General features: G+C 48.5%; 1 protein-coding gene across 2 annotated transcripts; it reads right to left on the bottom strand.

Annotated features, from left to right (window-relative positions):
* Positions 1-2,283: 2,283 nt before the first annotated feature.
* On the bottom strand, positions 2,284-15,143 carry CAV3 (caveolin 3). 2 transcript variants are annotated; one of them, XM_012000636.1, is made up of 3 exons: positions 14,959-15,143; positions 3,173-3,520; positions 2,284-3,076 (listed from the first exon to the last, which is right to left on the bottom strand). In XM_012000636.1, exons 1-2 carry the CDS (start codon positions 15,070-15,072, stop codon positions 3,179-3,181), a joined length of 456 nt encoding a protein of 151 aa, XP_011856026.1. In that variant the 5' UTR covers positions 15,073-15,143; the 3' UTR covers positions 2,284-3,076; positions 3,173-3,178. The 2 variants fall into 2 exon arrangements, with proteins under 2 accessions (XP_011856026.1, XP_011856025.1); XM_012000635.1 differs by having other exon boundaries at positions 2,284-3,520.
* Positions 15,144-21,166: the final 6,023 nt, after the last annotated feature.

Consider the following 21,166-nt stretch of genomic DNA (forward strand, 5'->3'; position numbering starts at 1 on the left):
TGAGTCTTATTTCTTTAGGCGCTGAAAAAATATCTGACACATACTTTGGTCCCCTTTTGGGTTGGGTCTATGTTTTGCCACTTCAGGAAATGTAAAGGGACAATGCAGGCTGTCTTTTAAGAAAATCCTGGTTTCAAAGTGTTTAACCCTTTTTGTATTCAATAGCAATGAAACGCCACTTAAGGCAAAATGTGAACACCTTGATTTTGTTCTACTGTGGTGACCTGCTCTGGCACTCCTCTGTAACTGTGCCAGTTGGTGAATGGCATGGCTGATCATAAGGTGTCTGCTTCATTAGCTGCTTGATAGAGACTGCACTTAATAAACATTTGTTTCCATACATTGCTTTGTCCCCGTTCTTCCTCCCAAGAACGGTGACTGGAACACGTGGCTTGTAGAACCCAGATCCCTGCAGGACTTCAGAGCTATTGGCCTGATTATGGCACAGGTGCATGGACTGTGGCAGGGTGTGGAAGGGGACCCTGGTCCCATTCTCTGGAATCACAGGTGCGCTCACTTGTCAGAGTTCTATGGGAAGATGCCCTAAGATTCAGGAACAAACATTTGTATGTTGTCCCCGAACCTGCTCTGAACCACAGTTGAACTCTGGGGATAATAGGATTCTAGACTGTTACCTTGAAGGAACACTAACACAAGTTTCTTAAAAGTGGATTTGGGAGCCATCTGCAGCATCACAAATGAGTTTGTGTTAAAATGCAGATTCCTGGGCCCCACTACTGAATCAAACTCTGGAGCTAGAGCTTTGGAACCTGCATTTTAAACAGGAGTCCCTGGTGGTCCCTATGTATCTTATGAGAGGGAATTCCATCCTCCTGCCTCAGGCCCGTTCTCATCATACCCTCAATATGATTTTCTGCCTGCTACTTCTCAAGAGGATTCCTGCAGGGAGAAGAACTCCTTGGACACCCATGCATCTCAGATGTGTGTCCTGCCTCCAGTTCTGTGAACTTTGTGGGTAATTAAGCACCGACCATAGTCTGCCCTTAGAGAAAGAGAGTGAGCTTGAAAAATTGGAGTCATCGTCAAATCCAGTTATAACAAATACCAAGATGGCAAATTCTCTACATAACCCAAGATTCCAAGGCTGAAACGGATGGCCTCATGATTTCAAGACACATTTGAAAGGGCAGGCCCTTTGAGGAAGACATAAGTAACATCAGCCTTAATCCTTTTCAGCGGGGGGAGCCTAGGCCTGCTGAGCCCCCGACAATGTGGAAGAGCCCCAAGGGAGAGCAGAGGCGGCAGGCTGGAGCCACAGTGATAATGCTGGCTAGGTGGGCGCTTTTTGGCAAGGTTGCTGACTTCTCTGGACTGTAACTTTCTCATCTGCAGAAACAAGGGATGAATGATGAAGTGTTTGGGGGTGAAATATACTGATCTCTGCAACATATTTAAACATGCATAAATACGAGATTTGTGGGATGGAGAGGGGTGGATAGATGGATAGGGATGTGAGAAAGTTGGCGTAGAAAAATGTTAATGGTAGAGCCTAGATGGGTAGGTAGCTGTTCAACTTTTCTCTGTGTTTGAAATTTACATAAGATGTTAGGAGAAAACCAAAATAGGGTAAAATTTTGGAGCCAAAATGCACATTAGAGATCATTTTGTGGATGATGTAAATTGAGGCGGAGAAGGCAACCAGGAGCAGAAGCAGGACTGGAACCAAGGCTGCCTGCGTCCTAGTTCCCAAGCTGTGTGCGGTCCGCTTCACCACACCGCCTCCCAAGACCACTGGGCTCATGGCCAGGTGTGAATAATGTCTCCGAAAACCTGACAAGTGCTGTGGAACCTTAATTATATGAGACTTAAATGGGCGTTACATGAAGAGAAAAAAAAAGGTCAGATAGAATTGGGGGATACTGGTCTAAAAAGACTTGCAGTAGCTGCCTCTTAGCAAATGATCTTCCCTCACGCCCGGGCATGGGGGCATCGTGGTGGTGTGGGGGAGAGCGAAGGGCCACTGTGCACCGTGGCTGGGCTGTCTTTTCTTTCTGGCTTCCTTACACGGTGTGCTCTACTGCAGGACTTGTCAGAGCCTTTAATGTGCCAATGCCTATTGAAAATCTGTGAGAGAAATATACATTTCCAAAAGAACTGGACCACAGATGCTAACACCCGTCCCCATCTTTTCTTTTTTAATGGCTAGGTTCTGGATAGCACACTTGGAAAAGACAGCCCTAAAGAAGATAAGAGCAATGTGTGTGTGTGTGTGTGTGTGTGTGTGTGTGTGTGTGTGTGTTTGAGGAGGAAGGAAGCGATACATGCTCTTTCTATTGCATTTTATTTCCACAGTGAGTCCACACACGCACAAATTAGACCTTGTGACTTCTTCACATCTCTTGAGGCCGAAGGTACTTTCATGTCAAATGGCAGTGCTGTGCATTTCAGGGGCTCAGTTAGCCAAAGGGGAGGTTCAGGAAGGCTTGAACCCAGGCCCTGCCCTCAGTGGTACCCTGGGAGGGTCACTGCCCCTGCCAGCCCAAGGACCATTTTCCTCCATTGGTGCCTGTTATTGGGTTCAGGCAACAGGAGTCACTTGAACATGATCTCCCAAGGAACATGTACAATCCCAGCAAACAATAGAATCCGAAGAAGAAAAAGACTCTGTTCTGTTCCTTGGATTTGGCCAAGTGAAGAGACAACCAACTTTCCCTGTATCTGTTTTTCAGGGCAGTGAAGTATATTTTTGGAGCTGGTCAGGACACAGACCAATCTTACAGGCATGAACAAAATGCAGCATTCCCCAAATGCAGCCAAAATCCTTTATTGGAGCCACCCTCCTAATGCCAGTGGTCACTGGTCACTTTCCTGAGTGCGCGTGGACAGGTTGGCCCCCAGTGGGAACCGCGTGCTGGTTTATGTTGTTACAGTACAAGTGAACGCAAAGACTTGCAGTAGCTGCCTCTTAGCAAATGATCTTCCCTCACGCCCAGGCATGGGGGCATCGTGGTGGGGCTGGGGGAGAGCGAAGGGCCACTGTGCTTCCGTGGCTGGGCTGTCTTTTCTTTCTGGCTTCCCTACACTGTGTGCTCCATCATGGGGTATAGAGCAGTCCCTAAAGAGAAAGAGCTCGCCAGCAGCCCCTGTGAAGAAGTTCCCCGGAGACCAGCCTGGCCCAACGCCCCTTGCCCTGCCACCCTCGTTGCCCCACCTGGCTTTAGACCTCCTTCCGCAGCACCACCTTGATGCTGCTGCAGACCTGGCCCAGGGCCGCGAAGAGTGGGTTGCAGAAGGTGCGGATGCAGAGTGAGTAGATGTGGCTGATGCACTGGATCTCAATCAGGTAGCTCTTAATGCACGGCACCACCGCCCAGATGTGGCAGAAGGAGATGCAGGCGAACAGGAAGCCCCAGAGCAGGGCCAGCGGGACACCCAGCAGCGTGGACAACAGGCGGTAGCACCAGTACTTGGAGACGGTGAAGGTGGTGTAGCTCACCTTCCACACGCCATCAAAGCTGTAGGTGCCCACGGGCTCTGCAATCACATCTTCGAAATCCACCTGCAGGGGCGACAAGGTGAAGCCTCAACTCACAGAAGCCACTCGCTTCTCAAGCTTTTGGGTGTGTGCGTGCATACGTCAGAATCCCCTAGAGGTCAGGTTAACCTTGGCAGCTGGACCCTACCTGTATTAGGCTATTCTTGCGTTGCTCTAAAGACATACCTGAGGCTGGGTAATTGATAAAGAAAGGAGGTCTAATTGGCCCATGGGTCATGATCTGTGCCAGAAGCATGGTGCTGGCATCTGCTTAGCTTCTGGTGAGGCCTCAGGGAGTTTTCAATCATGGCAAAAGAAGGGAGAGCAGGCGTCTCCCATGGTGAGAGTCGGAGAAAGAGAGAGAGCTGGGCGGGATGGAGGAGTACCACAGTTTGCAACAGCCAGATCTTACAAGAATTCTCTCACCATTGTGAGGACAACACTAAGCCACGAGGGATCTGCCTCTGTGATCCAATCACTTCCCACCCAGCCCCACCTCCAACATTGGAGATTATGTTTCAACATGAGGTTTAGAGAGGACACAGATCCAGACCATATCATCACCCCAGGATTCCGACTCCCCAAGTATGGAGTGGGGCTTAAGGCTCTGTATTTCTAACAAGCTCCATGTTGAACCCAAGCTGCTGTTGTTCCTGGGCACCACTGACCAACACAGCATGCTCGTTCAACCCCCTCAAGGTGAGTGACTTGCTTAAAGCCAACAGTGACTCAGTGGCAGTGCTACAGCCGCAGCTCTCAAATTCTATTGTTTTATGGTTTGAAGGGTGTTGGACAGTCGTATGCATCCTGCAGCGATTTACTGGCACCTGTGGATTGGACGGTGAATAGGCAGAGGTTCCTCACGTCACTTACCTAACCTCTCTCGAGCCCTGCTGTGCATGAAGCACCTTCCTAGCTGCCTACACATGGGTGATGTCACTTAGCATCATTAAGCCTGAGCTGTCTTGTCTGTAAGATGGAGTCAATGACAATCTTCCAGTGGTATCATGAGGGTGAAAGGATGTGAGGCTGTAAAATCCACTGGTCCATGGTGAAACCCCGTCTCTACTAAAAATACAAAAAAAAAAAAAAAAAAAAATTAGCTGGGCGTGGTGGCGGGCACCTGTAGTCCCAGTTACTCAGGAGACTGAGGCAGGAGGATGGTGTCAACTCGGGAAACAGAGTTTGCAGTGAGTTGAGATCGTGCCACTGCACTCCAGCCTGGGCAACAGAGATTCTGTCTGAAAAACAAAAAAAAACTCCACTGGTCAATTAAACAGCAGTGAACCAACTTAGCTGCTCCATGGTTGTTACCAGTACAGCCTGCCAAGTGGGAGGTTGCAGAGATGTTTGCTAATGCCTGTAACTGTTCTGAGATGTTTTCTTTCTAGCAGTGCTCCTGGGCTATTTAAATAAAAAGGGAGTGAATGGAGGTACCGACTAATCAGATCAACAGGAGGGGCCTGTGTGGGGGTCTGCAGCCGAGGCTCCAGCTTCAATCTTCCCCGCTAGTCCCTTTTCCACTTTGGTTATGGGGAGGGGATCCTCTCTTCTATTGCATCGCCATTATTAAAATTACTTTCATTATTAAAAAAATGGCCACATCACAGAGAATTAATAGAATAGAAAAAAGAAAAGAGTCTTGGGTTTGTATTTCTCTAATACTAAAGATATGATTGTTTGGGTATTTCTTTCCAGTACAATGTTTTCTGGGGAAGGGAGTGACTAGAATCATGTTGCTCAGACAGTGTTGGGCCCCCTTTTCTTATGTGACTTTAGCTTCTGAGCTCCTGCACCCCACCTCAGGTCCCTCATTCCCTGTGCTCTGAGGCTGGGGATCCCTGAGGATGAGGCCTCACTTGGGATGGTGTGTTAGCAGGCAGCACAGTTTACAGGGTGAGACTCTGGGCTGCAGGAGATATGAAAAAGCTGACCTGAGTCAGTAGGGCCTCCCAAGACCTTCCTTGTATAATTTTGGCCCCCAGATTTCTCTGCTGCAGGTTTCATCAGAGATGACTTAATCTGTTATGCAAGCCTGTGGATGGGAGGAGAGGAAGAAAATGGGCCTCATCTTCTCAGGAAGGATGTCACTTCTTCTTGGAGGGCTTCCAGGAGATGGTGGCTGGCTGGGAATTTGGGGGACTGAGGGATTGGAACAGGGATGGAAAAGTCATATTCACTCCCCATGCCTATGGAGGTTCTAGTCAAACCTCCAGGGCCTTGATCCTGCTGATTGAGATCATTTTTCTTCCATGTATTCATCCATACATGCACGCCCCACTGAGATGGTTTGGATGTTTGTCCCCTCCAAATCTCATGTTGAAATGTGATCCCCGGTGTTGAAGGTGGGGCCTGGTGGGAGGTGTTTGGGTCATGGGGGCGGACCCTTCACCATGGCTTGGTGCCCTCCCTGTGGTCATGAGTGAGTTCTTGCTGTGCTGGTTCACATGAGAGCTGGTTGTTTGAAAGAGCCCGGCATCTCTCTTGCTCCCTCTCTCGCCATGTGATATGCCAGCTCCCTCTTTGCCTTCTGATATGATTGGAAGCTTCCTTAGGCCTCACCAGATGCAGATGCCTGCACCATGCTTCTTATACAGCCTGCAGAACCGTGAACAAAAATGAATCTCTTTTCTTTATAAATTACCCAGTCTCAGGTATTCCTTTATAGCAATGCGAAATGGACTGACACCCACCATCTATCCATCCACTCATTCATCTATCCATCTAGCCACCTATCCACCTGCTTATCTATCTTCCATCCATCCATCCATCCGTCCACATCCATCTATTCATCCGCCTACCTACACATCCAAATAAATACTGATTGATTCCCACTTCACCTAGGCACACTACCTCTTGAGCAGTGCTTAGCACAATACTTGGCACGTGGTGCTATTGTGATGGTAATATTGCTCAATGATGGTAATTATTCCTTCAGGTGCTCTGAAGTTTCCTTCGAAAATACATCTCAGAAATTCTTTTGACATCCTGGATTATTCTCCAGCCTAACTAGTTATAAATGTGTGTGTGTGTGTGTGTGTGTGTGTGTGTCTCAGTTATGTGCTGGTAAGATGGATGGAGTCCTCCTTTCCTTACAGTAATAATTACAGTACTTAAGTAATAATCCTACTGCCAATGGCCTCTGTATGTGTCTTTTAATTATCTTTCTTCTTCTTCTTTTTTTGGTGTTTGCAGAAGCCATTGGTGCTAACATTTGAATTATTGCCAGGGATTGCCTTTGGGGGCTGTGTGTGGGGCAAGTGCTCTATTTTCTGTGAATCTCAGAAAACGTGCTCTCAGAGGGCTGGGCTGGGCTTGGAGGAGGCAGCTGTTCCCCTAGCTCAGATTTGAGCATTGAGAGAGCTTTGGCCACAGCATGCTAGTTTGGGGAGATATTTATAAGGCCCGGCTCAGGCAGCTCTAGGCAGTCGTGCCAGTGTAGCACAAGCACACAGTGACTTCATTTCTTAATTCCTTTCCAGAAGCAGAGAGGAGATGGCTTTTTCTTGGAGGGTGGTGGGCTGGGAGCCTGCATCTGCGGGCTGAGGCTCAGGACACTGTGTGCATTTGGAGAGAGGAGCTGGAGGGTGAGGAAGGGGGAACGATGATGCACATTCTGTCGGTGTCCCCTTCTCTGGCATATTTATTTTTGGAACAGCAAGAGACCCAGTTGATTAATTGAAACCAGCCAGTGCAGTCTCCGCAGTCTCTGAGAGGGCGGGGAAGTGCAGGATAGCAGGGCGGGGGATTGCTTGAGGATGCGGGGGAGGACAGCAATCACCCACGGTCAAAAATACCTCCCCCAGAGTCCTGCATGACTCAGTCCGTAGGCATCCAGGGCCTTGGACAATTCAAACAGGATATCTGTGGCTGGGGAAATAGCTCTTAGCAGGGGGATAGGTATATGGTCCCAGTATCCACTGGCCACCGAGTTACTGTGTGAGTTGGGGCATGGTACTTTCCCTCTCTGAGATGCTAGGTTTTTTGTTTGTTTGCTTTCTTTCTTCAACTCTACACAGAGACGATTGGGCCAAGATCTGTAGTGACACGGAGTTAGCTTCAGAGTCAGTAAACCCAAGCGAGGGGCTTAGCTTTTGCCAGGTCCCAGCTTCCTCCCCTATTACCTTGTTACTTAAAAGGCATTTCACAATCAGTGTGCCCTGTCTCCCAACAAGGTAATTATAGAAGTTGAGAGTGCTTAGAAATATTCATAGAAATTTGATGCAGTAATTTTGTGTTTATTGAATCTAACAATACAAATTGGTGCTTATAACTGCACGGCTGTTTTCTTTTCATTTTTCCAGTGATTAATTTTTGTTATATTTTGCAAAAGTAGAGCTGTACAATGGATTAGAATAATAATATTAAAACTGGTCCTTCACTCAGTTTTAGAGGCACTGGCCTATAAAATAGGAAGTAAAATGAGGCGATAGCTGCAAAAACTGTAAAAATGACGAAGCTCTGCATCTTTTGTTATAATTGGTAGTAACAAAATAATAGAATTCTGTACAACCTGGGATAACCATGGTAACACACACAATGTATTTGGCCCTTTATGCATGCCAGTTTGGGGTCACATATCTTACATGTGTTATTTCACATGGCATGTAAGGGACTGGCAGAGTGATGCTCAGGTCAGCCTGACAGCAGGGTCATTGAAGGGGCCAGATACCCCAGCAGGACCTGAGGCACAGAACACAGCACAGGCTGGCTCTGATGGGAGGAGGAGGTGGCCAGGCATTATCTGGAACTTGCAGTCGAGAATATCTCTGACTCATCCTTCAAGAGGATGCTCTTGGAGTTGAGAGCGTCCTAGGTAAGACCATATACCTACCCCCATCCTAGTGCCCTCCAGCCCTTCTCTTCAGCTCCAGGTCTACCTTAGGGGACCTAGGGCACCTGGGCTGGGGCACAACAGGACTTGGGTTTATGTAAAGGAGCTGGGAAGAGACTGAGCTAACAGAGGGCTGCAAAGAGAGAGAGGAAGAGAAAAACCTGCCAGAAGAAGCTGCTCAGCAATCCACTAAGCCCTGATCTTTGCCTCACTGCCTGTCCCTTCCCATCCATTCTTCTGCCCTCTCAGTCTCTGCCTTTAAGAAATTTGGTGCATATTGGCATGGGGAACAATAGAAGCACCTTGGGTGGAGCTCTAGGCTTGGCTGTGCATGAGCTTTCAGCGGGTGGTTTGCTGGTCTCCAAAGATGGCCCTCCATTAGTCATGCTTCTCAGCGTTTGTCCTCAGGTAGTCTCAACCCATCTTGAGTCTGGGCTTGCCCTGTGACTCACTTTAACCACAAGAATGTGGCAGAAAAGATGTTGTGCCAGTTCTAGAACTAATCCTTCAGAAAGACCAGCAGCTTCTGCTTTTAGGAGCTTTGAGCCCCCATGTTAGAAGTCCACTTTTATACTTTGCTCCGGAGACTGGTAGAATTAGAAACGCACTGCTGAATGCTGCTTGAGAGACTAATGGTGAGGCCATGTGAATGAGGAGGCCTGAAACTACACAGAGATAGAGGGCCAGCACCCCAGCACCACAGCTGAGCTGTGCCTCCCAGCCATCTCTGCCAGTATTCCAGGGCTATGAGTGAACCATCTTGGATGTTCCAGCTTGGTGGAGCCCCCAGGTGATTGCAGCCTCAGCCACCATCTGACTGTGGCTGCATGAGAAGCCCCCAGTGAGACCAGCAAGACTGCCAGACTGAGCCCTGCCAACCCACAGAACTGTGAGAAATCAAAAAATGGTTGTTTCCTTAAGCCATTAAGTTTTGGAATGATTTGTTACTCAGCAATTGATAACTGATACTGTCTGTCTTTAAAGAAAACAAGGGATAACTCTGGGCCCCAGGGGTCTTCTGTAGGATGAATGGGACTTGGTTGCTGACAAGCTGACAAGTTTGAGCATGAAACTCTTCGTTTTTTTTGAGAAGGAGTTTTGCTCTTGCTGTCCAGACTGGAATGCAGTGGTATGATCTCGACTCATGGCAACCTCCACCTCCTGGGTTCAAGCAGTTCTCTTGCCTCAGCCTCCTGAGTAGCTGGGATTACAGGTGCCCACCACTACATCTGGCTATTGGTTTGTATTTTTAGTAGAGATGGGTTTTCATCATGTTGGCTAGGTCAGGTTTTGAACTCCTGACCTCAGGTGATCCACCTGCTTTGGCCTCCTAAAGTGCTGAGATTACAGGCATGAACCACCGTGCCTGTCCTGAGCATGAAAGTTTTATGCTCAAACATGAAATGCAAACATTCACCAGCTCAGCTGAATAACTTCTGGGGGCAAGGCCAAGGAATCTGCATTTTAATAAGTGCTCCCACCAGTGGACCCTGGGAAAGTGGATTGCATTTTGAAAAACTCTAGATCAGTTGATACCCAGGAGTACTCATAACACTAAGTTGTAATACCTCAGTGTGAATTAGTCTGATGTAGCCTTTCTTAGAGGTCATTGACAGAGGGCAAGACATTTTCAAAAGGAAGGAATTGCCAATATGGAATGACAGGTGGATTGGATGACCCTCCATTATTTAGTTTCAACCTGCCCTTCCTACCTTCTCTCCCACAAATTCCCTTTCAGATGCTCTGTCCTAATCCTCTTCGATAGTTCATTATTCTCCTGCAGACAGAGCAGCGGTGAAGTGTTATCTGTTGTACCCACTACGACTAGCTGATGGTTCATGGCTTCCATGGAGCCGTGCTGTGATCCATTAGTCATGTCTGCCATGAACACTGGAAGGGGCAGTGGTAATGACAGTCTCTCACATTTGCCGACTCTGCCCAACATTCTTCCCAGTGTTGGGAAAGGCATTGCTTATTCCATTTCTTCATGGAAAACTTTGTTCCTCCATTTCACATTTTTAATTTTTCTCATTTTTATAATGCACCATGGATACCACCTCTCCACAAAGCTGGCTTCTGATTTTTCCCGATGAAAGTAATTCTTCCTCTCCTAACCTCCCATGACACTTAACCTGGCACTCATTTATAGTGTTCAGCACCTTCTCCTGTATGTTCTCATCTCATCTTCTCCCCAGGGCTGGATTCCTCTCCAGGAGAGGTACCAGGTCAGTTTCATCTTTGTGCGACAGGGTGTCCCTGATGGGCACAAATCTGGAACAAGAGTTTGTAGGGCTGGTGGGCATCTGGTTCCTCTGGGTGTTGTGTAGCCTGAGCCGAGGGGCAAATGGGAGTTTGTTTTTCTGAAGAAGGCAGGCATTCTGTGGCAGATGTGGGTGGAGGCGGGTGGGGAGTAGTATCATGGAGGAGCTGGGATCCTGTCTATCTCCTTCCCCTGCTTGAAGGGCAACTAGGGAGAAGCTCGAGAGGGAGGAGTTGACTACAGAAGCTAAGGGACGTGCATGACTCTCAGGTTCAAGCATCACTGCTTTAGGACCCTGGGGGGCCTATGTGTGAGTCAAGAAAGGGAGATCGAGAGAGAGAGAACAGAGAGAGGAGAGAAAGAAAGAGAGAGAAGAGAGAGGAGAGAGAGAGAGAGCATTGTCAGTGAGGTGGCCCTAAGCCTTCTCAGAAATAACTTGGGGACGGTGTGGGGTGGCTCTGAGGTCCTGAGGTATACCTGTACTGGGGCTAGAACCTTTCCAACCTGGCTCTGAAGGTTGAGGCATCCTTGGGTGTACCCACTGGTGAGCTGAGAACCCTGAGGACCTTTGGCAGCATTCCCGTCCCTGCAGCCTGGAGGGCTTGCATGCAGTGAGCCTGTCCTGCTCATCACCATGTCCTCTGGGATAGCACAGTGACTGTGCTGAGCAGGCATTCAGTAGCGATTTGTGGAATCAGTGTTGGTGAGGAGGCAAGTGGCAACAGGAATGGGGGTGTGCTCCCCCCAGTTCCTCAGCTCCAAAATCCATGACCTTCTACACTGCCCTGGGCCCCCAGCCTTGGAGACCACAATTGAAGTCTGTTGGGGTGTACGGGGCTTTTCCTCTGTCCTTGGCTGCCTGGGTTTAAGGGCAGGGCCAAAAAGGGGTGCCTCCCCTCTACTGGGGGTCAAATCCATGGATGTAGTATGTCTATCTCCTACTCTTCATCCTTGGCTTTTTTAAATGTGAAACAGAAGTGGCTGGTGGCACCAGGGACTTGGGCCCAGAGAGGGCAAAGGTTTTCCTCAGAGTCACACAGCAAGTTACTGTCAGGTCTTGGACCAGAACTCGAGTCTCTGTAGCCAGGTCCTAATCCAGCCTTCTTTCTGTGTCACTCATCTTAGCCCATGAGGAACCTGCTACCACCTGTGAGGCCACCCTGCCACCTGCCACCTGGGGCACTGCCAGGGCCTCCTGCACCCTCCTCTCAGCCTCTGTCTGGTTTCTCCATCTCTCTCTGTCTTCCTCATTCCCTTTTCCTTCCCATCTCTCTTTTCCTCCATCAATGGCGAAATCCTGGCAATTGAGAGGCTGAACAGTCTGGCTTTATCCCTCCTAGCCACAGTCCCCTCTCTCCTTCTTTCTTTTCTTTATTCTTTAACAGACTGTAACATAGACCTGAAATCTATCTAAATCTGATATATATCTGAGTCTGCTTTATGATCCTTGTTCTGCAGTAAACTTTTTTCATTTCTCACTCACTAAAAATAAAAGAAAGAAAAAGTCAAATAAATCCCTAAAGCAGAGAATGTCCAAAACATACCAAATAACCACCTCCTCTGGACAAAATTATGTGTGGCACCCTTGTTTAGCCTTTGCTATTTTTTCTAGGGCTCAGGGCCTCTAGGAGACGACAGCTCTCAGCCCCAGGAAGGCTGCGTAAAGCCGCTGCATCTGTGCTGCCGCCCCCGCTGCTCCCTCTGTGTCATAATCCAGGCCTGCGGCTTGCAGCTGGCTCCCTCCAGGGCTCCCTCTGTACTTACCACTCATTGTGGGTGTCCTTTAGAAACCATGTTCCTCCGTGGGGTCCTCTTTCCCATCCCCCTGCAGCCCACCAGGGTGTACCAGATGGTTACCTGGGCATGACACAGGCTCCCGGCTTAGTTCTCTTGCCTCTAGATTGCAAGCTCTTTGAGACCCTTCTTTGACTCACACTGTCACATCCTTGCTGGGTGCCAGGGACTGTGTTAGACACTTTCAAACCCTTCATCTCATTCAATCCTCACATTATATTGTACAGTGCTGCTTTGAGATTCGTTTACCTGGTGGAGGTAAATGATATTATTCCTACTTTACAGGGGAAACTGAGGCTCAGAAAACCTGGTTGGCTTGTCCAGTGTTACCATTTTTAGGTAAAACGGACTGGATTTGAAATCAAGTCTATTAAAGTCAAATCCAGGACTATTCCTGCTAGATCACACTGATGGAACCCATAACTAATAATATTTTACATGTGCAATTTTATTTACATGTATACAGTGCTTTACGGTTTGTAAAATTTGTTTCCTAATTTTCCTTATTGCAACTTTCACACAGAGCTATATTATGTACTCTATCTCCATCACTCATAATGTATAGAAATATAATATCCAGTGTAATAAGAGCTGTTGTGGAGGAATGCCCTGAGTGAAGCAGGGGGACAGAAATGGGAGCAACTAATTGCCTGGAGGAGTCAGGGAAGGCTTCCTGGAGGAGGTTGCATTGGAGTTGGGCCTTGAAGGCTGAGTGAGGCATTCACCACCTGGAAAAGAGGGGACATGCACTTCTGGCAGTGGCACAGGAAGGTACTCTGGTGGGTGGACTGGCAGGTGGGAGCAAACTAGGCAGAAGAAGCAGGTTGGGGCCAGATTGTGTTGGGTTTGGACAGCCACATGGACAGGCTAGGCTTCTCCAGCATGGGGGGTGCCCCACTGAAAGACCGCAATACAGGCCTGTGCTTTAGAACAAGTCCTCAGCCACATAGTCTGATCCAGTGACCAGGAGCTTTGAACACTTGAAATGTGGCTAGCGAAACTGAAGAATTCTATATTTTGTTTAACTTTAATTAAAATGTAAACCCTGATTTCATTATTGAAACATTTTTACAGAATGTTTGAAGCAGTACAGGCATGTGAATTGATTTTCACATGTACATTTTATGAAATGTAAATGCAGAACAAGCATGTTGGATGAAAATGTGAAGTCTGAACTGAAATACTCTATGGGTGTTGGAAGCACACTGGATTTTAAACTTGAAGACTGTATAATAGTTCATTGATAATTGTTTCATATTGCTTATATGTTGAAATAATACTATTTTAAATATATAGGGTTAAGTAAGAAATATCATGAACATTAATTTCACCTGTTTGCTTTTGCATTTTAAAATGTGGCTGCTAGAAAATTTAAAATTCCTTGTGGTAACAGTATCCTTATTGGACAGCCCCGGCCTGAGATTCCAACACTTTCAGTAGAATCTGAGAGGCCCCAGACACTGGCCCTCTTAACAGCCCCTCCAGTGACCCTGATGCTGGTGGCCGGGGACCCTTCTTGGAGGAATTCTGCTTTAGAAAGTTCCCTCTGCGCCAGGTGCGGAGGCTTGTGCCTGTAATCCCAGCACTTTGGGAGGCAGGAGGATCACTTGAGCCCAAGAGTTTGATACCAGCTTGGTCAACATAATGAAACCCGGTCTCTACTAAAAATACAAAAATTAGCCGGGCATGGTGGCACTTGCCTGTGGTCCCAGCTACTCAGGAGGCTGAGGAGGGAGAATCGCTTGAGCTTGGGAGGTTGAGGCTGCAGTGAGCCGTGAGTGTGTGACTGCACTCCAGCCTAGGGGACAGAGCGAGACTGTCTCAAAAAGAAAAAAAGAAAGATCCCTTTGAGTACTGGGTGGAAGTTGGATTGAAGGTGTGGGCCTGGAGGCAGTAGGTCTGTTAGTGTCACCGAGAGGCGAGGAAAGAGGCCCAACTTCAGACACTGGAAGACTCCCTGAGGGCTGGACAACTCTGAGCATTCCTTTCCAGGGTCCCAGGTGCCCTCTGCCCTGTCCTGGCCACTAGACCTGGGGTGAGGAGGGAGCTGGGGGAGGGCTGGGCATGGCCCCCAGCCTTAGGGACAGATGTTGGGCAGTGCTCTGGGGGAGTGAGTGCACCTCGAGGGGCTGCCGGCCCTGCTGGGAGCTGCCCTCTGGGGATTAACCCTGTACCCACTAGAGAGACCGCAGAAATGCCCCCTGGCATGGAAAGGAGCCCAACTTGGCCGCCCGTTCCTATTTCTCCCAGGATGAGGGCCAGGAGTGAGTGGCAGGAGCGTCACAGTAGTAAGGAGGGATTTTCTTTGTGACTCGCTTCTCCCGCCCTGATTAGCACTTAGGTCATGGAGATGAGGCTAATTTTTTGGCTCTTGATTTTGCTAAAGGTCCTTGGGCGATTTACAAGCCTTTTTTGGGGGGCGGGGTGGAGTGGGGTGGGGTGATACAGAGACAACAGAGCAACAAGTCTCTTTTCAGGGAAGCTGTGTCTGCAGCAGAAACCCTCCCCTGCCAAGCGCCCACCTCTCACAAGCCTGACACCCTCCGCCCGCCGAGGCAGGCCCGCAGAGCCTACCTTGACTATGTCCTCGTTAATGTTTTTGGGGTCTCGGTTCACCAGGTCAATCTCCTTGCAGTGGATATCCTTGACGATCTGGGCCTCGAGGTCTGTGTGCTCTTCTGCCATCATCGCGGAGCTGGGGGGATCCACAGGAGGAGATCCGCGCCGTGTGGCCGGCTGGGGCTGAAAATCCTTGGGGCAGAGAGACCAATTCAGTGTCCCGAGACTTATGTCCCTGCCAGCTAAATAGGCCCCACCCAGCATGCCGGCTGACAGCTGTCCCACATAACTTCAGCCTGCCTCTCGCTAAAGCCTCATGTGGCAGGCCTCCAAGCTAAAATTAAGACTGGAGCTCTTCTGGAAGGCCGATCACTCCTTAAAGGGGGCTGCCTTGGGGCACTGGGCCTCAAGAGAGGGTGCAGAGGGCCTGGCATTTCCTATGCGTTGTGTGGCTGTGGCCAACTTGGCTGTCGCTCTGGGGCCCCTGGAATTTGCCCCACTGCTATCAGCATTTGGGCTCCTTTGGGGTGCACTGCCCATGGAGGGAAGAGGAGTTAGTCTCTCCTCTGCCTCTGGCTGGCTGTGTGACCTTTGGCACACTTCACCTCTCTGGGTCACTCTGTCCCTATCTATAAAATGGGGACAAGATAATAACAGTTAGGGCTCTCCTACCCTAGGAATGGCTTCAGGAGCTGGAAATGCGATGTCGTGGGGCTTCTCGTTGGATTGCCAGTGCCTGGCCCTGCTGCTTCGTGACCTGGAGCAGGTCTAAGCTTTGTGGGTTTCTGAGGTTTTCACCTGGAGCAGGAGTTGATGGACTGTGGTGTGGGGCCAGGCTGGGGATGAAACAGGGAGAGGAAGCTGCTGTGGGACTGCCCCTCATCTGCCGTCTGGAGCCTGCACTGGGATATGCCCGGTGCGGGGAACATGAAGCTCATGTTCGTGCTACCCTTCACCCCGCCCTAGTGACAGCTTCCAGGATTTTCTTGGGCCCCAGACACTCCACATGCATGAGTAGGGTGCACCTCTCTTAGAGATCTGCTCGGTTTTTCTGTGCCCTCTTCTGGCTCAGCCATCCCCTGGGACCCAGCAGCATGAAGGATGGCAACTCTGAATCCGCAGAGGTCAGGGGCTGTGCTTCCATGTACCTGTCTATTCACTCCTTCATTCAGGATTTGCTAATAGCCGGGGATACACAGAGCAGCAAGGCTCTGTCTCTGCCTTGAAGTGCTCCCAGTCAAGGGGGCGGGGAGACCAGTTGAAACTATAAGTGATTATAATACTGTGTGGTAAGTGCCACACATCAGAGATATTTTACAAAGAACTGGTCTTAGAAGTCCATAGGAGTCAGTGACTTTGAGGACATCAGGGAAGGCTTCCTGTGGGAGATGACTTTGCAGGTATGTATTGAATGACAAGCAGGAGCTCACCACTTAGAACACTTCAAGTTACAGGATTATGGGTATCGAAGAGTAGTATAGACAAGAATGTTGAAAAATGTGGAGTGACTGGAGCACAGGGTGTCTGGGTTTGAGACAGGAGATACAGCTCAGCTCAGGCCTAGGGGGTGCAGTATCCCAAATATCATACTAAGTAATGTGGATTTTATCTAGGGCTGCTGGAAAGCCATTGAAGGCTTCAAAGCAGGACCGGTGGCCTGCTGGAGGGTAGATTGGAGCTGAGTGAAGTTTGAGGTAGGAGGGGGAAAACCAGAGGTGATTAAGGCTTTATCAATAATTACACTTGGCTACTAATACCAAGGATGCAAAAATAATAGTGGCTTGAATAAGGTAGGAACTTTTTTCTCTCACTTAACACAAATTGTTCAGAAATACTATAGTGGCTCCATGATGTCATCAGACATCTGGACTCCCATCCTTCTGTTCTGCTAGCTTCGAAGCTACCTCACAGGCACAAGATGGCTGCTGCTCCTCCAGCCATCATCTCTGAGTCTGGATAAGAAGAAACAGGTAGGGGCAGGGACAAGAAATGACATCTGCCAACTGAGTCGGCTCTGTTAGAAAGCTTTCTTAGAAGTCCCACCCAGCTACTTCTGTTTATATCTCATTGGTCACTCCTGTCCTGGCAAACAATGATGGAACTATAGATTTTTAGCTGAGCACATTTTCAGCCCCCACAGTGTTACTAGGGATAAATGGCAGGCAACTAGAAAACTGTCCCTAAGTCTCTTAGGATTAAGAGGTAACATTTTTTGTTGCTTTTCCATTCCTTGCCTGGGTCCCCAGGTCCCCCTGGTCCCAGGTATGTGAATATTCTGCAAAGAGATTGGAACACAAAAAGAACACTGGTGCTTGTATTCACGAGGGATGCCGCAGGGATCTAAGCCTGAGCTTAAGTTTTGTGTACTGTAGAACCAGATCTGTCTGGTGAAAGATGGACCAACTAATGGCAGTCTTGTTGCAAGGGATGGAAGAGCCACCTGGAAGAACTCATCATCCTAAAGGGAAGTAATCATAACGACATAGTAATAATGATGATGGAAGGCCGTCTTTTCCAAAGATGACGAGACTGACACTCCTTCCACCAAAAGGAAGGGTCTGTGTTCCCTCCCTGGCTGGCTTCCTGGCTCTCTCCTCTCAGGGTTCTTGCTCTTGGACCTCAGTCGCCATGCCAGGAGGAAGCCCACACCAGCCCATGTGGGGAAACCACATGGAGAGGAGCTGAGGCTCCAGCTGTCAGCCAACATCAGCGTCAGGCATGAGGGTGAACAAAGTTTTGGATATTCCCAGTCCCCAGTCTTCAAGTCATCCCCAACCTTCCTGTCTTCCAGCTGAAGCCCCAGACACCATGAAACAGAGAAACTGTCTTCTCTGTGTCCTGTCTGAATATCTAAACCACAGAGTTCACGATCATAATCATTTTTTCATGTCACTGGATTTTGGGGGAGCTTGTTTCACAACCATAATCACTGAAACAATGAGCGCCAATGGCAACAGCAACTACTGTTTGTTGAGATTCATGACGTGCTTGGCTTCATTCTAAGGCACCTTAGTGTGTGTAAGGAGGCTCATTTGTTATCTGAAAGGGTCACTGCCCCTAGCTGGTGATCACTGCTGAGGGCCAAGGGAGTGGAGCAACTAACACACATTGTGGATTTCACAGGAAGTGTGCTTCAGCTGGACCAGAAGGATGAGTGGAATCAGAGAGGCAGAGAAGAAAGGGCCAGATGTCAGAGGCAGAGAAAGAGTCATCTCTCACTTTCTTATGACAATTGTATTTCCCAAAACCTCGCTGGTGAAAAGAGCACTTAAGCTGGGAACCATTAGTTGTTTCTTGGCCCCATCACGAAGCAGCTCTGAGCCCCCTCTCTGAGTCTCGGGGCCCTTACTTGTCAAGTTTGGATGGTAAAACCTGCCTGTATTCCCCATGTATGAGTCTGTGCCCCTCCACACAGTGTGAAAACCTAATGGGGCACCAGAGGGGCTGTGTACTCACAGACAAAATGTTACGAAGAGAGCGTACTGACAGATGAAACTTTCAAGTCAACCCTGGGGTGATGCAGCTAACAAGAGAAAGCAATCAAGGAGACAGAGTGGCTTTCCAGAGCCCATTTTGTTTCTGGGGTTGTACAGAGGACTCTGCGTTCTTATTTTAAAGGATTTTTGTTGTTGTTATTATTTGGCTTGTCAGAGAAAAGAGAGAGAAAATAATTTTGAAAATGGGATGTGCAGGAAGTCAAATTTGTGGAGTGTGAACAGGGGAAGTAACAGGAAAGGGAAAGCTTACATAAGCTGACTTACTAAGAAAGTGATGGTACCATGGACTGAAAACTCAGTGAACTAGCAAGTCTAGGGCTACTGTTAACAAGCAAGACTCACGCAGATGTTCCCAAGGCTGGTAAGTCTAGAATGATCAGCAGGAAAGGAAGCTTTTTTGTTTTTCCTACAAGTTTTAGATCTGGGCTGAGAGCTTCTATTTTCTTCATGACTTGGCTTTTGGGGTCTGTATTTAGAAAACAAATCACAGTCTGCTCGAGCTGGAAGAGACACAGCTTTTCCATTTTACAGATGAAGAAAGTGAGCGCCCAAAAATCTCAGTTAGTGGATTGGAGAGCTTGGGGTTTTGAGACAGAAGAACTGCTATATGCCCATGAACAGGCCACTCCCTTCCAAACTTCGGCTTATTCACCTATATAATGAGCATAACAGACTATCTTTTCCTATCATGAGGGAATTGGGAGATTTTTGGAATGGGTTCCAAAATAGACAGAGTGATCTCAGGATGCACCAATAAACACTCTAGAATAATGGAGGTGACTATCCTACCCAGCTGTGCACTGGTCAGACTACACTTGGAGCTCTACTGGGGCTCCATGCTTGAAGAGGGGTCTTGGGAAACTAGATCATATCTATAGAGGAAGGAAGCTCCTTTAAGAAAGAGCTTGAAACATGTCTTGTGAGAAACAGAACAATTTTGGGTTCTAAAGAGAAGACTCAGCGACAGGAACAGAAGAACTTTCCTCAAATCTCTGAAGGCATAAGGGATGAGATTTATTCTGGGTGGTCCCAAGGACTGGTAAGTAAGTGGCAGACTTTGGCTTGACTCAACCCAGGGTCTGGGTCACAGTTGGTCCCGCTGATAATGATAGCTGATATAGTTCTCGGTAAGGGTACCGGGAAGGACTGCCTCGACGTTTTCCGGAGATGTAGTAGACTGCTTCAGAAAGGGGCTGGCTTCCTGGGTCCAGAAACGTTAAGGTAGAGGAGTGAAAGGGAACCAAGGACTCAAAAAGTAGAGGAACAGGGCAAACTGTAGGACCATTTAGTAAATCTTTCTGGCAGGACTGGCTACATAAGTTGAGGGGTCCAGAGAAAAACCAAAAATCAGCGCTTGTTAAAAAATGATTAAAAATTTCAACATGGTGAAATCAAGCTGTGGCATCTCCCAAGCATGGGGCCATATGGGTTGCACTGCCCTGGTTTCAGGCTCCGTGGCCATATAGTCTCTGTCGCAAGTACTCACCTCTGCCCTTATAGCTCAAAAGCTGCCACAGAAAATGCATAAATGAAGGGGTATGGTTGTGTCTCAGTAAAACTTTATTTACAAAAATAAGCGGCAGCCAGATCATAAAAACGAGATTTTGGCTCATGGTCTGTATGTAGTTTGCAGACCCTGTTTAGAGTCCCGGGTCATCAGAGCCACCTTGGGCTGGGGCTGTCCCGAGCCATGTCTGGACAGCCTCGGTTTCACGTTCGAGCCAGCCCAGACTCGCTCTCCTTACCTTCTTCCCCCACCTGGGGGAAAATAGCTCTGACTTGAGTACCACATCTAACTGGGATTCCTTCCACCCTGACCTTGATTTTCCATCAGAGAATGAGAAGGAGTAAGTGAACCCCAAATTGCCATACTCCCCTCCAAGAGCAGTTGCCAGGACAGGGGAGACTGGCCCGTGCAAGAAAACAGATGGAAACTTTTCCAGCCTCCAGGACCAACAGTGAAAACCCCCCATTCAGAGACCATTCTGGAGCAGGCTCCCGGGAAGGGGCATGTATTCTTGTGGGTGGGAGCAGCGTTCGCTGTTTTCTTTCAGCAAGGCCCAGGGTGGGCCTCAGTCTCTGAGAATTCCAGGTGCTTTGGCATTCAGAACATCTTTATGAATCCACAGAGTCCTGATGCTTGGGCAGGGTTCTCTGGACTGGGTTTTCCGCACATCTCTTTGAGATCCGTGATGTATACCCCAGACCCAATGGATATTCCAGAGACTGGGTGCCCTGAAGATGAGCCCTTGGTTCTGTCTGAAACCTCATTCTGTAGAATTCACGAGGGGTAAGGGTGAGAGAGAAGTCATCACTCCTCCTTGTCTCTGTCTACTTAGCCTCCCAGAGGATCTTGGTTTCTCAGTCAAGAAGAGCTGGCTTCAGTTTCATCTGGCCTGAGCCTCAGAAGTGAGCCACATACGCTGTCCTAGAGATTCAGAGCACGCCCCACCTCATACACCACACTGCCTTTCTTGAAAACAGGTTGAACTCAACTCTTCTGCGTTGAGGGAAGCTTTCCTGGGGCCATATTTTCATTCAACACATAGTGACTTCACGCTGATGTTTTTCCTAGGCTTGGTGGATGGGAAACGAAGATGAATAATGCATGATTTCAACAAACGCTTACTGGGTGTGCAGCATGTAGCAGATGCTGAGGATAAAACAGTGAAGAAGACTTGAACCCTAACCTGGCAGATTGCACAGTTCTGCTGGGGAGGCAGACA

The sequence above is a fragment of the Mandrillus leucophaeus genome, unplaced genomic scaffold, assembly GCF_000951045.1.
Source record: "Mandrillus leucophaeus isolate KB7577 unplaced genomic scaffold, Mleu.le_1.0 Scaffold637, whole genome shotgun sequence".
In the NCBI taxonomy this organism is placed as follows: domain Eukaryota; kingdom Metazoa; phylum Chordata; class Mammalia; order Primates; family Cercopithecidae; genus Mandrillus; species Mandrillus leucophaeus.

Coding starts and splice junctions, on each gene's coding strand:
- CAV3 (XM_012000636.1), bottom strand. CDS start 15,072: ATGATGGCAGAAGAGCACACAGACCTCGAGGCCCAGATCGTCAAGGAT. Junction 3,521..14,958: donor TTAACGAGGACATAGTCAAG/GTAGGCTCTGCG, acceptor TCGCCCCTGCAG/GTGGATTTCGAAGATGTGAT.